Raw genomic sequence first — 16,850 nt, 5'->3', positions numbered from 1 at the left:
AAGGGCTGGGAAGATGGCTCAGTGTTTAAGAGCACTTGCTGCTCTTGCAGAGGACCTGGTCACAGCTATCTGTAACTCTGTTGTCCTCTTGTGACCTCCACAGGCACCAGGCACATACATGATGCACATACATGCAGCCAAAACACTCAAACACATAAAATGAATCTAATTTTAAAAATTCAAACAAGTAGGTATGGTGTCTATATAGCAAAGTCCAGGACAGCCAGAGCTACACAGTGAGACAGGGTTAAACAAACAAACAAAAACAATCAATTAGGCCTCAATGGAATCTTCAGTCCCCTACCTCATCTGACTTTCTCTTCAGATCTGGCCCCAATTTGCCCTCAACAACCAACTGATGGCCTGAATTTGACACATTCAACTCTTCCAACTTGTGGGACCTCCACAGCTTCCTCCAATGAAATGGAAAGTGGTTGGAGATTCTCTAACCCCAAGCCTTCTTTTATCTCTACTCCTGTTCCTTCTCTTTCCTCCATTTTTGCATACCAGGTCCTACTAGCTCACACTCTCAAATTTAATCTCCTGGACTGTCTCTCAGATTCTGATCTAGCAGATGAGCCCCCCTCCCTATCAAACTTCATCAGAGACTTCCTTTCTATCGCTGCATCATGCCCCCTCTTCTTTTAGCCCACCTGATCTCAGAGCATCCTTCAAAGCATACCTTCGACTTTCCTCCCTCATACTCCTCACCATTCAGTCTTTCTATCATTGCCTTCTATGTCTCCTTCAATTTCTACTCTACCTGATCCCTCTTCCTCAGCCTGAAGTCCAGCCCAGAACCTTATCTTTCATCCCCGTCTTTGCCTATACTTTTCTTTTGTACAGGGTGCCTTATCCCACTAACTGGTGTGTGCTATTAGAACCATTCCAAAGTTCTCCCTTTTCTTTCCTGACCACTTAGATCCTAATGACCACACATACTTTACATATATAACCTTTTCCTGACCACTTAGATCCTAATGACCACACATACTTTACATATATAACCTTGGCAAGCCTAGCTTTGTCTCCCAATCAACTGGTCAGAATTGCATAACCTGCATATATCCTTCCAAAAGTCACATTTAATGAGAAGTGCATATGTCTATCTCTCTGGTTCAAAATAAATTGTTAGGTATAAAAGTTAGGGGAGGGTCTTATGAAGTCTATTTTCACTACCCAGAAAGTATCCATAGAACTCACAACTAACTACACCAACTCACAGACTTTTGATAATAAAGGAACATAAAATTGGCACACAATAGTCATAGTCTAGAACTATTGAACCCTAGATTTACTGATCACGGCTCAAGCAGGAGGTATGCTAAAGGAAAAGCATGTTGTCCTATACCAGCAAGTCTTCAAAAATACAACATCTCTTAAAACATCGAACATGCCAGTGATCTTTTGAAAACAAGGATCAGGTAAGTGTGGACCTCATCCCTTATCAAAATGGCATCTTCTACAGCAGCAAGAGCCAGTTACCAAAGGCCACAAATTATCAAAATACAGAGTGCAACTGAAGGTGGAGTTCCCAGCCCCAACTGATACAACATGGCATCCGTATCTGAGGCTCAGGCAACATTGCAGAAGACCTGGCAGAGATTTTTAGGGCCAGAAGACCTGAACTCTGATGTGAGACTGTGCTGTCTAGTTATTGCAGGAAGCTTCACCCATGAAATCTTAGCGTGAACGAGACGATTCCAGCTATGGTTGACATTCCACCATAACTTTAAGCACAACTATCCTTTTGGAGTGTAACGAATATACTGATTTGATCCCCACCCTGTAGGGTTCTGACAGAAGGTTGGCTCTAGATCGGAGTGATAAAGATACAGAAACTAGCATAGTGTACCAGAAAGCCCTGTCCTGAGAAATGAGTCTGGCAAGGTTGTGTTTTCACTGTAAACGCCTTTAATTCTGGAAACCCTGGTTCCTAGATACTGTCAATAGCATCATTTTACAATAGAGGGTGAGACAAGAGTTGACTCTGTTCTCAAGGCAATACTCCTTCCAACACTGGACTTAGGGACCCCACTCCTAGCACAGATGGGCTCAACGCCCCTTCCATGCGCATGCGCACGCTGTATTACTGCATTCCTGCTTCTTTCCTGGCCTCGCGTTCCTCCTAGGAAACAGTTCCTGGCCTTCGGCTCCCTGTATTGCGGGAGCGCCGCGGGTGAGCCCTAGATGGCGGCAGGAGCGGAGGGTTCCGGGAGCTCGGGGCCATCCAGACTGCAATCAGCAACGAACAGGGGCTCGCGGGGGACCCGTCTGGGGAAGTGCTGGGGTGCGTTTGGACGCCGGCGCTAGGCTGCGGAGGTTCAGATGGTGCTGCACCTCTGCAAAGCAAACCTAGGGCCGCTAGCTCGTGTTGCGCGTGCGCCTTTTTGTGCACTAGGAGGGGACGGTCCGGGGTTGTAGGGAGGGACCGTGAGGAGTTACGCATGCGTGACATGAAAGTGACGCTGTGACGCGTGCGTTCTCTGACTGCTGGGGCCAGACGCTGGGATGTAGGGGCGAGTGGGCAGTTCTGATCCCGAGTGAATGAATTTCTGGGACAGAATAACCCACTCCAGACTCAGTTTCCTTTTCTGCACAATGTGACTATTACGAATACTTGGTGCCTTTTTTTTTTTTTTTAAAGCTGTTAATACTTCGTGTGTAAGGAATACCCTGTGAGGGTCGCAGAGAGCCCAGCCTTGCCGCCGGGCCTTTGGACTGGTTCCTAAGGCACAGAGTTTGGAGTGGAAGAGGAAAGAGCCGGCCTAGTTAGCCTCCAAGCCTTCTGCCCCTCACACTCGGGATCCCCGTTCTGAATTTGATACTTGCTCGTTTTTTTGTGTGCAATGACACAATATCCTGTAACTATGGAAGACTGTGTGCCCGCCGAAAGTCTGGGACAAGTTTAAGGAGAGAGAGGTGAGCTGGAGTTGAGAGAGATGGGTGCACCCAAGGTGCACAGGGAATGCCACTGTTTTGGAAACTGATTAGGGGTGAAAGGTTCACCAGCCACAGGTCCGGAATTGCTGTCACCCTCTTTCCTAAATGTCCCTTGCACCCCTCCTACTTTGTTGTCGGTGAGGGGCGGTCCCTGACTCACACAAAGGTGTCATGAAGGCAGAAGCTGTTGGCCATGCTTTTTTGGCCATAAATGTCCACTGGGCAGTATAGGTGGCCCTTTGGGTTAATCCGTTTCAGAATTGTTGTTGTTGTTGTTTGTTTTTACATTAAGCTTGAGAACCTGAGATATCTTGCAAGTTTTTAGTGACACAAGGCCTGCAGATGGTTGTACATTTGTCACTTTTCGGCCAAAGTTTCTTATCAAGAGATGTCAAGAGAGTTGTAAGCAAGCAACGTGGGACACATTTTGAAAATTTATATTGCCTTAAAAACCCGCATCTCTTTTCTTAAGTTTTCTCAAATTATCTGACTTCAAGGGATTAATGGTGTCAGGTAAACAATGATGTCCTGATTTCTCTCCTTCTCCCTTGAATATCAGTCCAGACAAAGCCATGCCGTTTCTCCCTTCAGGTTATTATTTGGTGAATTACAAAGATCTTCTCATCTTTTTAATTTTTCTGTAAGTTGGGTGGTAATTCGAAACAAGTGTTTGTATTCAGTCAGTGAGAAGTATCTGAGCTTGTTAGGGGCACACTTGAAGTAAACTTGAGTGGAACTGCATGCGCGTGAATCCAGGGCTGCAGGGCAGGCCAAATCTCTCCTCATGCTCTTCTTCCTTTCCCCTCAGCTCGTCCCACCTCTGCTCTGCAGAAAATGAACAAGTCCCAGGTGAGTTTTTAATCTTATTCAGTCCCATTTTGTTTTGAGGATTTGTAATTCTTTTTAAAAGAAAAAGTAAAAATGGGCAAAATTTTACAGTCATAGTAAAAAAAAATTGAATTCGGACAGTTGGCAGATTAGGGTTTCTAAACTTAGAGGAGTGTTCGGGTGATAGAAATTTCTCTGTGTTCTCTGGTTAGTCACACAGAGGTGAATGTGATGTCCCTATAACCATCTCTTGTTAAGTGTGTGTCTTGTGTCGGTTCCAACACTGAGGCTGGAGTAGACTGCTCTGGGGCTCCTGTTTGGTTCAGGACAAATGCTAATGGAGGGAGAAATGCCATCCTGTGTATGAGCTCTCATTTGTGCTTCCAGGCAGCTTATGTTTATACATCTCTCATTCACATTCAACTTCAAAAGCGAGGCCTTGTCCCCTTACCACCATTCACCTGAGTCAGTTCTACAAAGGGCCACCAAATCATCTTCTTGACCAGCCAGTGAATAGCCTTGTCTTTTTGCCTTTCTTGATGGTCAGCAGCATTTGGTAGGTTTGTCAATGGACTCTTTTAATTTTTTTTATTTAACAATGTTTTTCACGAAATGCATTCCTGTTATATTCTTTCCCTCCCTCAGATCCTTCCATATTCTTCCCACACTTAATGTTTTTTCTCCCCTGCCCCCCAAATTTAAGAAGAAGAACAACAACAAACAACACAGACAAACTAAAACACACACGCACCCATGCACGCATGCACGCATGCACAGAGACTATTTTGAACGTGCTCTCTGTTTTCGGACCCCCATGCTCTAAACTCTCATTCCTGTCTGGCTTCCCACCAACCCTTATGAAGACATCTTTTCTTTTTGCTCCAGACATTGCTTTCACCCTTGACCCTCTGCTCTTTGTTTTATTGATGGGTTTCATGTGCTTTGTTTTTTTCTTAATGTTTTTGGGTTAGTAATATGCTAACATTTAGAATAGTATGCTAATAAAATTTTAAAAACCTGGGGTGGGGTGGGGTGGGGGTGGGAACTGATACGAAAGATAAAAAAAAAGTGTGTACTCCTTCCCACTCCACACTTTCTGTCCCCTCTAGATGGGGTGATATTCATCCTCTTGAGACATTTTCACTGGACATGAAATGGATTCTATAAATAATTAGGCTAGGTCAGTTTGCAAATTTTGGGGGCAATTCTAGACATAAATGTATGGTCATCTTACTATAGTTAACCATTTTGTAACACTGTTACAAAATGTTAGTGTTACTTGAATTAAAACATGTGCGTGACTGTTCTTATATATATCTTCCCTTTCTATTTACAAACCTGATCTTAGGGCTTCTCAAACTCAGATGCATCTGTGAGTCTGGGACATCATTTTAGTGTGTGCTCTGAGGTAGCAGATGTGGGTGAAGCCCTGAATTTCCCTCCTTCCCCCTTTCTCACATCCACTCCTCTCTTCTTCTACCTTCTTCCCTTCCTCTCTTCCTCCCTTTCCCCCTTCTTCTCTCTCTCCCCTCTCCCCTCTCTTTTTCTTCTTTTTCTTGGAGATTAACTCCAGAGCCTTGAGTACACTCACCAAATACTCTGCTAATTCAGCCCCCGAATTTTTGAGTCAGGTTCTTGCTGTGTAGCCTAGAAAGGCCGTTAGCTCATGACCTGCCTCTGTTGCCCTGATGCTGGGATGATGCAGACCACAAGCCCAGATGGATTGTGAATTTCTACAGTCAAATGCATCACCACTGAGCCGCACCCTCTGAATTCTGAATTTCTAATGAGCTCACAGCAAAGCCTGTTGTGCCATTCATTTGCATGGCACGATATATTCTATATTTGCCATTCTCCTTTTTTCACTTCACAGTACCTCATTCAGGATTTTTTTTTCTAATTCCATCCATTTACCTGCAAATTTCATGACATTATTTATTTATTTTTAACAGCTGAGTAATACTCCTGTGTAAGTGTCCATTTTCTTTTTCCATCCTTCTGTTGAGGGACATCTAGGTTGTTTCCAGTTTCTGGCTATTATGAATAGAGCATCAGTGAGTGAGGTTGAGCATGTGTTCTTGTGGTAGGACGAAGTGTCGTTTGGGTAGATGCCCAGGAGTGGCCTATTAGTCTAGAATGTTGTTTCAACATTGCCAACCCTTTCACATACCCTCTTTTGTTGTTTAACATGTTCCCTGCTGTCGGTTTATTGAATATTGTGTTAGATTTCATTTAGGTTATTTCTTTTGCATTTGGTGTGTTTTGAGCATGCTCACCATTTCTTCCTCTCTATCCCCCTGTCCTTTTTTGATCTCTTTCCATCCCCCAGTCTCCTTTCTGCTTTTGTGTCATACTGTGTCACATGTGTAAGTGTGGCATTGTTCAGTAGACTGTGTGTGTTCAGCTGAGTACAGACAATAAAAGTTTCTATCAAAGGAACAGAAGACATTATCTGAGAAAGATCTAAGATCCATTAGTGAGGGAAAACTGATATTTATCTTCTGAGTCTGGTTTATTATAGTGAACTGATGTTGCACCCAGTTTTCAGCTAACAAAATAATTTCATCCTCTTTTAAGGTTGATTAAAACTTCATTGTGCATATATAATTTCCTTCACATATTCATTTGTTGATGGGCACCTAGCTTGTCCGTCTGTTACTTGGCTCTTTTGATAATAATACCGTATGAATAAATGTGGAACTATTTCTGTGGTCTCTCAACTTTAAGCCTGTGTTAGTTTCCTCTCTGTTGCGGTGAACGCCATGACAAAAGGCCATTTGGGGAGGAGCGGGTTTATCTGTTTGCACGTCCCAATCATAGTCAATCATGAAGTTATTCAAAGTAGGAACTCAAAGCGGCATGGGAACCTGAATGCAGGATCTAAAGCAGAGACTAGGGAAGAAGTCTGCTTGCTGTCTTAATCTCCAAGGCTTGCTCAGCTGCCTTCCTATACACCCCAGGACCACCTGCCCAGGGCGGTCCACAGTGGACTGTGCCCTCCTTCATCAATCACTAATCAATAAGACTTCCTTCCCCTCAAGGCTTGCGTACAGGCCAATCTGATGGGGGCATTTTCTCAATTGAGGTTTCCTTTGTCTAGATGATCCTGGCTGTGTCAAGTTGAGAAAAACAAAAAACCCAAACAACATAGACCTCTTTGGGTATACACTCAGAAATAGTATAGCTGGGTCATTATTAGATCTATTTTTAGTTGTGTTTGGTGTGTGGGGGGGGTATGTTTGCAGGTGCTCATGTGTTGCAGTGGGAGTGTGGAGGTCAGAGGACAACCTTGGGTGCTAGTCCCCATCTCCCATCTCATTTGAAATAGTCTCTTTTGTTCCAGATGGCCCTTGAGCTTTCAGGAATTCTGTCTCTGCCTCTCATCTCACTGAAGGAGTTACAGACATATACTACCATGTCTGGCCTTTACATGGGTTCGTGGGATTTGAACTCAGGTCCTCATCCTTGTCAGAAAGCATTTTATCCATGGAGCCACTTCTCAGTTTCTTGATTTAGTCCTTTGAAGAGCTTCTTTACTGATTCCCATCAAGGCTGGTCTAATTTACTTTGCTGCCAGCAGAGTGTAAGGGCAGTCTGCCTACCATTTGTTGTTTATTTTATTAATGATAGCAAATCAGATGGACTCACATAACATTCTGAATCATAAAACAGTTTGATTTTCATTTCTCTGATTGCTAGAGATTTTGAACACTTTCCATGTTTATCGACCATTTATATTTCAGCTCTTGAAAGTAGTATGTTCATTTCATTAGCTCATTTATTGGTTGGATTTATTATTTTTTTGTTTATTTTTTCTTTTGAATATATATATATATACATATATATATATATATATATTCTGTGTATAAATCCCCTGTCGTATGTACAGCTAGCAAAGTTTATTTTTTTCATCATTCTGTATGTTGTTCCCTTACTTGTTTTTTTTTGTTTTGTTTTTTCTTTACTATGGATAAACTTTTTAATTTGGTAAAATGCTATGTTTCAGTTCTTGGTATTATTTCATAAGCTATCAGAGCCCTCTGTAGGAAATTCTGACTAGCATGTCTAATTGGAGGTGCTTTCTCTGACAGTGTGGGTCTTATGTTAGTCTTAAGTGAAGGTCTTTGCTCCATTTTGAGTTGATTTTCATAAAATAAGAGGTACTAAACAGCTTGAGTCACAGGCAGAAGGAAGTGAACTGAGACACTAGGTGTGGCTTGAACATATAGGAGACATCAAAGCTGCTCCCACAGTGCCACACTTCCTCAAACAAGGACACACCCACTCCAACAAAGCCACGCCTCTTGGTATTGCCACTCCCTTTGGGGGCCATTGTCTTTCAACTACCACACACCCCCATACTAATAATGCATAAAAATAGAAGACAAAAAGACAAAAATTAGCTTTTAAAGTAGTAGTTTTTAGTGTGGCTTTTTAAATACACCTTTAGTTTTGGCTAGTTCTTTCCATCACTCCTTCTCTCTAGTGCCCCTATTCCTGTTTGAATCTTTTATCCCTTTCTTCCATTTCAGATCGCATGTGTTCTTCTCTCCCTACTCTCCTTGATGCCTCTTCCCCTTCTACCTCCCCAAGGCCCCTTTCTCACTTCCAAGTTTCTATAAATATATCAGGCTAAGGATACACATGGAAGAACTTAAAGCTGTGCTTCACAAATAGGAGAGAACATTTGGCTTTTGACATTGTGGACCTGTATACAGTGTAATATTTTTCCGTTTCACCAATTTTTATACAAATGTCATAATTTTATTTTTATTTACAGCTGAACACATTTCCACTGAATGCATGTACCACATTCTCACTGTCTGTTCATCACCTGGTTGGTATTTAAACAGATTTCATTTCCTACCTCCTCTAAATAGAACCACAGTGAGCCAGACTGTGTAAATATCCCTACAGTAGGATTTAGACTCTTTTATGTGCATGTTCACACGTGGTATATCTGGGTGAGTGGAATTCTACTTATAGACCTTTTTAAATCACCAGACTTTTCTCCAAAGTGTATGCCTTAGTTTACACTCTGTTCACACTGTATGAGGGTTTCCCTTTTCCTAAACTCATGCTAGCATTGTTCTGATTTGCATTCCTGATGATTGCTATTCTGACTGGGGTAAAGTGTTGTTATTCTGCGAATTCTGTTCAGTTCCACACACATCCCCGCCCCCCCCCCCCCCGCCACACACATCTTTTAATTGGATAATTTCTTTTCTTGATGTTTAGTTGGGTTTTTTTCCCCTTGTATATTTTAGATGTTAATTCTCTCTGTTAGAGGTGTAGGAAAAGAATTTCTCCCAGCAGATGCAGGGTGTAGACTGGTCCTGAACCAGTGTTTGGTCTGTTGGTATTGAGGGAGGCTTCCAGAGGCTTCAGGAGAAGGTGCAGACCTGGTGTAGAGAGTAGATCTGGCTGTGGGTTAGACTGCAAAGGGACAAGTCCTGAACTGACTATTGGTGCTCATCAGGTTCCATATCTCTCAGTGGCTTCAGAGGAAACTTTGGTCATAGGATGGGGAACAGGATTTAACTCTGCCCACAGGCTTGTTTGAAGTTCCACATCTCCCAGTGGCTTCAGGTGAAACTTCAGACCCAAGGAGGAACCAGATTTGACGCTCGGTGAGGCCCATGGAGAGTTAAACAATGCTCAGCTGAAGCTGCAGATCCATGCAGGAGGCCCTAGATGTTACAGGGCAATACCTGACCCTCCCAGAAGACTATTTCAGATAGGACTTCCAGCCCTAAATACCAGACCTATAAGTTAAATGACATCTCAACCCTACTAGGACTTATTCCTCTCCTGAACACTGGAGACAATCACTGCTGAAAGAAGGTGACTTAAGTTTAAAAAATAAAAAGTACTCAACTAACAATCAAATTCCATATGCACAAGTCCCAGCACAGGAACCAAAACAACATAAAACACCAAGATAACACATCTCCTTAACAAATCCTGAACTGGTGCTGCCTTAGTTTGGGTTTCTATAGCTGTGATTACTAAAAACAACTTGAGGAAGAAAGGGTTTATTTCCCTTACACTTCTAAACCATAGTCCATCATCGTCAAAGGAAGTCAGGGAAGGTACTCAAGGCAGGAACCCAGAGGTGGGAAATGAAGCAGAGGCCTTGGGGGAGTGCTGCTGACTGGCTTGCTCCTTGTGACTTGCCAAGCCTGCTTCCTGAAAGTCCACCAGACTATTATACCCAGCAAAACTATTCAAATTGAAGAAATAACTTTCCATGATAAAACAGATGGGGAAAAAATTTGTCTGCTAAGCTAACTCTACAGAGGATACTCTACAGGAAGGAATACTTGAGTCTGAAAGCAAGGATAAGCACACCAAATTGTTCACTGGGAACAGTTTCAGAACAGTTAATCAAAAAGAAGAAATGAGGCCTAAAAATACTCTGATAATATGGCAGACATTAATACACATTGTTCAATAATAACTTTTTTTAATTAATATTTTTAGTTTTAAAACAATCTTATTTTACATACCAATATTAGCTTCCTCTCCTTCCCATCTTCCCACTCCCACGACCATCTCCCTACCCCATCCCTCATCCCTCATCCACTCCTTAGAGAGGGTGAGGCCTGCCATGTGAAATCATCAAAGTCTGCTGTGTCATTTGGGGGAAGGACAAAGGCCCTCCCTGAGCAAGGTATCCCTCCAGAGGGAATGGGCTCCAAAGAGCCAGGCATGCAGTAGGGATACATACTGTTTCCCCTGTCAGTGGTCCCATAAACTGTCCAAGCCCCCATCTGACATCTACATTCAGGGGGCCTACTGTGGCTTTATGCAGGTTCCCCAGCTGTCAGTCTAAAGTCAGTGAACTCCTACTTGCTCCAGTCAGCTGTTTTTGTGACCCTCCCTCCCCCTGCATCTAACAAAGGGCTGATCTCCAAAATATATAAAGAACTCAAGAAAACAGACACCAAAATACCACATAATCCAATTTTAAAATGGGGTACAGATCTAAATAGAGAAATCTCAAATGGCTGAAAGGCAATTAAGGAATTGCTCAACATCCTTAGCCATCATGGAAATGTAAATCAAAACAACTCTGAGATACCATCTTACACCTGTCAGAATGGCCAAGATCAAAAATGCTGAGGACAGCTTTTGCTGGAGAAGATGTGGAGTAAGGGGAACACTCCTCCATTGCTGGTGGGAGTGCAACCTTGTACAACTACTTTGGAATTTAGTATGGTGGTTTCTTAGAAAACTGGGAATCAATCTACCTTAAGACCCAGCAATACCACTTTTGGGCATATACCCAAAGGATGCACACTCACACCACAAGGACATTTGTACAACTGTGTTCATAGCAGCATTATTTTTAATAGCCAGAACCTGGAAGCCCCCTATATGTTCCTTAACTGAAGAATGGATAAAGAAAATGTGGTACATATATACAATAGAGTACTACTCAGTGATTGAAAAAAAAATAACAACAACAAAACCCCCAAAAAACAAAACAGTGACATCTGGAAATTTGAAGGTAAATGAATGGAACTAGAAGAAACCACCAAGAGTGAGGTAACCCAGACAGAGGAAGAAGAATTGTTATGTACTCACTCATAAGTGGATATTAGTGTAGCTGGAGTTTCTTTCCAGCCTGGTCCCACAACCAATTAGTCCCAAATAAGCACACAGAGACATATTAATTATAAACTGTTTGGGCAATGACTCAGGCTTCTTATTGGCTAGCTCTCTTTTAGTTAGTAACCCATTTCTATTAATCTAAGTATTTCCACATGATCCTGTCTTACCAGAGAAGGGTTCAGCATGTTATTCCTTGCAACTACATGACATTTCACCCTGGCCTTCTCTCTCTCTCTCTCTCTCTCTCTCTCTCTCTCTCTCTCTCTCTCTCTCTCTCTCTCTCTCTCTCTCTCTCTCTCCTCTCCTCTCCTCTCCTCGGAATTCTGCTTGTCTCCTAGCCCAGCCACAGGCCAGTCAGTGTTTTATTCATCAACCAATACGACACACACACACACACACACACACACACACACACACACACACACAGAAGGACATTCCCCATCATATTAGATATAAACCAAAGGATAATCAGCCTACAGTCCACAACCCCAGAGAAGCCAGGAAACAAGGAGAGCCTTAAGAGAGACATACATGGACACCCCCCCAGAAGAGGAAATAGACCAGATCTCCTGAGTAAATTGGGAGCATGGGGGAGGGGAGGGTAGTAGGAGACTGGGGAAGGGTAAAAGAGAAGGGGAGGAAAGCATTAGGAATCATGAAGGTCTAGTTGGGGAAAGGACAGAGAAGGAGAGCAAGGAAAGAGATACCTTAATAGATGGAGCCATTATAGGGTTAATGAGGAACCTAGTACCAGGGAAATTCCCAGGAATCCACAAGAATGACTGCCCAGGCCTCCTAACTAACAGCCACATTCAGGGAGTCTGGGTCAGTCCTATGCTGGTTTCCCAGCTATCAGACTGGAGCTCATGAGCTCCCCCTTGTTCAGATCAGCAGTTTCTGTGGGTTTCTTTCTCAAGCCTAATCTTGACCCCTTTGCTCATTATTCCTCCCTGTCTGCAACAGGGTTCTAAGAAGGAACTGTGTTTTTGCTTGCCTTGGCAGGATTCATAGCAACTAAAACACCTTTAGCTGAATCTCAATTTGTACAAGACATTTCCTTTTATTCTACATAGTGTAGCAAAGGGGAGGTATCCTGTTTATTATTTTTCAGTGAACTCTAAAGAAACTCATTCTGCTAAATCTTCTCTACATTGATCAGTCCTAATGACTTCATTCAGAAAAATATTTTGTTACAGGAGCAAGTGTCATTCAAGGATGTGTGTGTGGATTTCACCAAGGAAGAGTGGTATTTGCTGGACCCTGCTCAGAAAGTGCTTTACAGAGATGTGACCCTGGAGAACTATAGCAACTTTGTCTCAGTAGGTAAGGGTTTTTCCTCAGTGGTTACCTGTCGCACACATTTCCAAGGTCGGAAGGGAATGTTTGTAATTTCCACTTTGAGCCTTAGGAGTCTTAAAACTTAAGGGTCTGAGATGACTGATCATTTTTGCTCTGACAATAGTGTATTCTCACCTCTCTGCAAAATGTTGAGCACCTTCCTGAACCATAGCTGACAACACACCTTTCTTTTCCTTCATTTTTGTTTTCAGTTCACAAAACTAAGCTATTGAGTATCCATCCTCTGTTATTTTGTCTTAACAGGGTATTGTGTAACTAAGCCAGATGTGATCTTCAAGATAGAGCAAGGAGAAGATCCCTGGATACCAGAAAACGGATTCCAATGCCACCCAGGTACAGTAGTGAGTTCATTGGCAAGGGAAAGTCACCTTGTGTCACTGGGTAAGGTAGGTTACTGCCTTAAGGTTTCCATTGCTGTGAAGAGACCACCAGTCCAGGGATAGCACCACCCACAATGGCTGAGTCCTCTCCCATCAGTAACTAGCAAATGCCCTGCAGGCTTGCCTCGAGTGGGACCTTATGGAGGCAATTTCTCATTGCGTTTCCCTCCCCTCAGATGACTACAGCTCTGCCAAGTTAACATAAAACTAGCCAGCACACTTATCTCTACTTGAAATATACTTATAGTCTCTCCTTTTCTAAATTTTCATTTCCTTTTAATATTTTTTTCAAATAAGTAATACTGCATCTGTGAGGTGTTTGGACATTGTGTGCTTACTATATCCATTAAGTCAGAACACATTTTTACTGTTACTAGCATGCATTTTATTTCCACAACCTAACAGTAGCTCAGATCTGATCATCCAGATTGCATAGGATTTGTTTCCCACTGAGATTTCATCCTTCCAAAAAGAATGATCTCTTATGTGTCCTCTTCTGTCTGTTGTTGTCTATGGATCCAGGTTTCCCCCCCCCCCAAAAAAAAAAAAACAACTTAAGCATATGATTAACATTCTTGCAATTGAGTACCAACAGTTAAGGATAGCCAAGATTTTTATGATAAAGTGTACTGAAAGTTTCAGTAACAGATATAGAAATGTGGTGGTTAGAGGTCCTACATGTAAATAAACACAGGCGATGTTAGACATGAAAGCAGAAAACTTATGTGTAAATGAAAAAAACCTAGAAATAAAGAGAGGCTTAAACACACAGTATAGAAAACTAAGGAGGATTTCAGAGCAACCAGGGTGTGAAAAGATGGCATATAAGGTGAGCTTGGTATAAACCATGTTTGGACTCTGCCAAATCTACTTCTTTCTTTGTTTATACTTCTCAGTATTCTGTGTGTTTAAGAACTATTCAACCGATCCTTTGTGAATTTTCTGTGCCTTGGATAACAACTCAGATAACCTCCACCTGCTCATGCTACAGTGTGTTTGGAGTTTATTTCACTGTTTTTTTTTTTTGTTGTTGTTTGTTTGTTTTGTTTTTTTTTAGCATGCTTTCCCACAGCATTTCAGAAAACTATTCCTGTAAATAAAGGTAAAGAAAAGAACCTCTAGATCCTGGACTTTCAGACCCGAAGAAGTGGGTGTTTCCAGGACTCTCCAGAGTGTCATGTATAGTAGAGAAAAGCATGGCATCTGATGGGAACCTCCTCCCCTGCTGTGTGTGAGGCATGAGGCTGCTGCGCCCTGTTCCCACCCAGGGCAGATCACCCTCTCAACCCCTTGGCTTTTGATCTTTGCTGCCACTTTGCTGGTCCTCATGGTTTGTTGGGCTCACTTTACCATTTTGAATATTGTGACTTTAGCCACTCTAGTTTCCTATGAATTGTGTTTTTCTTCATCACTTTGTGTCTACTTTTGAAGTTTATATTTATGATGATTTAAATATTATGACCAGTTCCCCATCCTTGCTACAGCTGCATATTTTTTCTCCTCAAACCAGGATGCTAAAGAAAATGTATTGGATTCAGTTTGTAACAGGAAACTGAATCTAAAACAACAGAATTAACCACAAAGTCGAGAATTTCTGTAGAAGTTCTCTCATCCATTAGACATGTGTTAAGGTGCTTTAGCTTCCCAAGTCCCTCCTCTGCTCTTTGGAGGGCCATTTTCCTCTAGGTTTCCTCACCCCTAGTAAAAACCTTTCTTAAAAAAGAAAGAAGGACAAGTATTAAGAGTCATAGGTTGTGGTGACCTGTTTTTCTCGTTTGTAGAAAGGAAATGGAAATTGGACGACCTGTTAGAGAGCAGCCAGGAAAACCAAGATGAACATTTTTGGCCGTTTGTGCTCACCAACAAGATCATACATGTAGAGAGTGGTGGTAACACAAGAAAAACTTCCAGTCTTGAAATGGACCCTGTTTCTTCAAGAAGTTATCTGTTCAAAATATGTGACTCGTGTGAAATGAATTTAAAGAATATTTCAAGTGTAATTATCAGTAAAAAGAACCATTCCAGAAAGAAGCTTAATGGGTTTAATATAAGTGAGAAACCACTCCCAACTAGTAAACATGAGAAAAGAGATGGCCTCAGCCTTTGCCAGGGTCTCACTCAGCCAGTTTCTTATCAGCCTTTGGGGTATAATGCAAACGGGCAAGGCATCCACGAGGAAGTGGCCGTTTGTACAAATCCGCACTCTCAGCTCGGGGAGGTGCTCTATGAACACACGGGATGTGGAAGAACTTTCGTTGACAGTTTGAAGCTCAGTGTGTCTCAGAAAGCGCATTTGCATATGGAGCCACATGAATGCAGTATTTGTAGAAAGTCCTTTTATGTGGATTTACAATTTGGACATCAGAGAGCTCTTCCAGGAAACAGTCCTTATGAGCATAATGAATATGAGAAAATCTTCTGCGATGGGTCAGCTTTCATTGTCCACCAGGAAGCTTACACAAGAAAGATTGCCCAAGAGTATAAAGTGAGTAGTAAAACTTGGGCAAAGTCAGCTCTCTTTAAACATCAGATTGTGCAGATGGGGGGAAAACCCTACGCATACCATGAAAATGGGAAACTATTCAGCAAGAAATCACATCCCACCCAGTCTCGAAGAGCTCACTTGGGAGAGAAAACCTTTGAATGTGGTGAGTGTGGTAAAATGTTTTGGGAGAAATCAAACCTTACCCAGCACCAGAGAACACACACAGGAGAGAAACCGTATGAATGTTCTGAGTGTGGAAAAGCCTTTTGCCAGAAACCCCATCTTACCAACCACCAGCGAACACATACAGGAGAAAAGCCCTATGAATGCAAGCAGTGCGGGAAAACATTCTGTGTCAAATCAAACCTTACTGAACATCAAAGAACACACACAGGGGAGAAACCCTATGAATGTAATGCATGTAGGAAGTCCTTCTGCCACAGGTCAGCCCTCACTGTTCACCAGAGAACACACACAGGGGAGAAACCGTTTATATGCAGTGAATGTGGGAAGTCATTCTGTGTGAAGTCAAACCTGATTGTACATCAGAGGACTCACACAGGGGAGAAACCCTACAAATGTAATGAATGTGGGAAAACGTTCTGTGAAAAATCAGCTCTTACTAAACACCAGAGAACTCACACGGGGGAGAAACCCTATGAGTGTAGTGTGTGTGGGAAGACCTTCAGTCAGCGGTCAGTGCTCACCAAGCACCAGAGAATTCACACCAGGATGAAGGCCCTTGCAGCTTCCTGAATGTTGACCTTTCTTATGCCTGTCACGTCAGTTGTACAGTTTTAAAAATGAGCTTAGAGACTGCCAAAGAATACCACAGACTACTAGAAAATGCCATTTTGTGGAAGTACATGAAAGCTTTCAAGAAAGAAAAAACTTTGATTAGAAAGATTGTATTGAAGGGAAATCATTCATATAAACAATATGATTAAAAAAATCTATAGAGTATAAATTGTGTAATGTCTTCCAAATGTGTTTCAAAATTGTATTTTAAATACAATGGATAATATTAATTTTACTTGTATTCGTAAGAGTATGGGACTTAAAAGTGAGTGACAATAGCATTAAACATATATGTAAAGAACATCTGATGTTTTTAGACCTTGTGTGAGTATGCTAATGTAATATTCATGTAATTTAGGAAGTACTTGATTTATGTATTGGAACCCAATAAGGATGTGAGGGAAAAAATATGAACCCCTAGTATAATAACTATTATGGTA

General features: G+C 42.1%; 1 protein-coding gene across 1 annotated transcript; it reads left to right on the top strand.

Annotated features, from left to right (window-relative positions):
* The first annotated feature begins 2,496 nt into the window (after positions 1–2,496).
* Znf248 (zinc finger protein 248) lies at positions 2,497–16,850 on the top strand. Its single transcript, XM_051203725.1, has 5 exons — positions 2,497–2,922; positions 3,752–3,792; positions 12,585–12,711; positions 12,991–13,080; positions 14,909–16,850. Exons 2-5 carry the CDS (start codon positions 3,778–3,780, stop codon positions 16,366–16,368), a joined length of 1,692 nt encoding a protein of 563 aa, XP_051059682.1. The 5' UTR covers positions 2,497–2,922; positions 3,752–3,777; the 3' UTR covers positions 16,369–16,850.

Source organism: Phodopus roborovskii, unplaced genomic scaffold (assembly GCF_943737965.1).
Source record: "Phodopus roborovskii unplaced genomic scaffold, PHOROB, whole genome shotgun sequence".
NCBI classification, from domain to species: domain Eukaryota; kingdom Metazoa; phylum Chordata; class Mammalia; order Rodentia; family Cricetidae; genus Phodopus; species Phodopus roborovskii.
The sequence above is the reverse complement of the archived record's forward strand: the minus strand, read 5'-3'. Positions and strand labels throughout refer to the sequence as shown.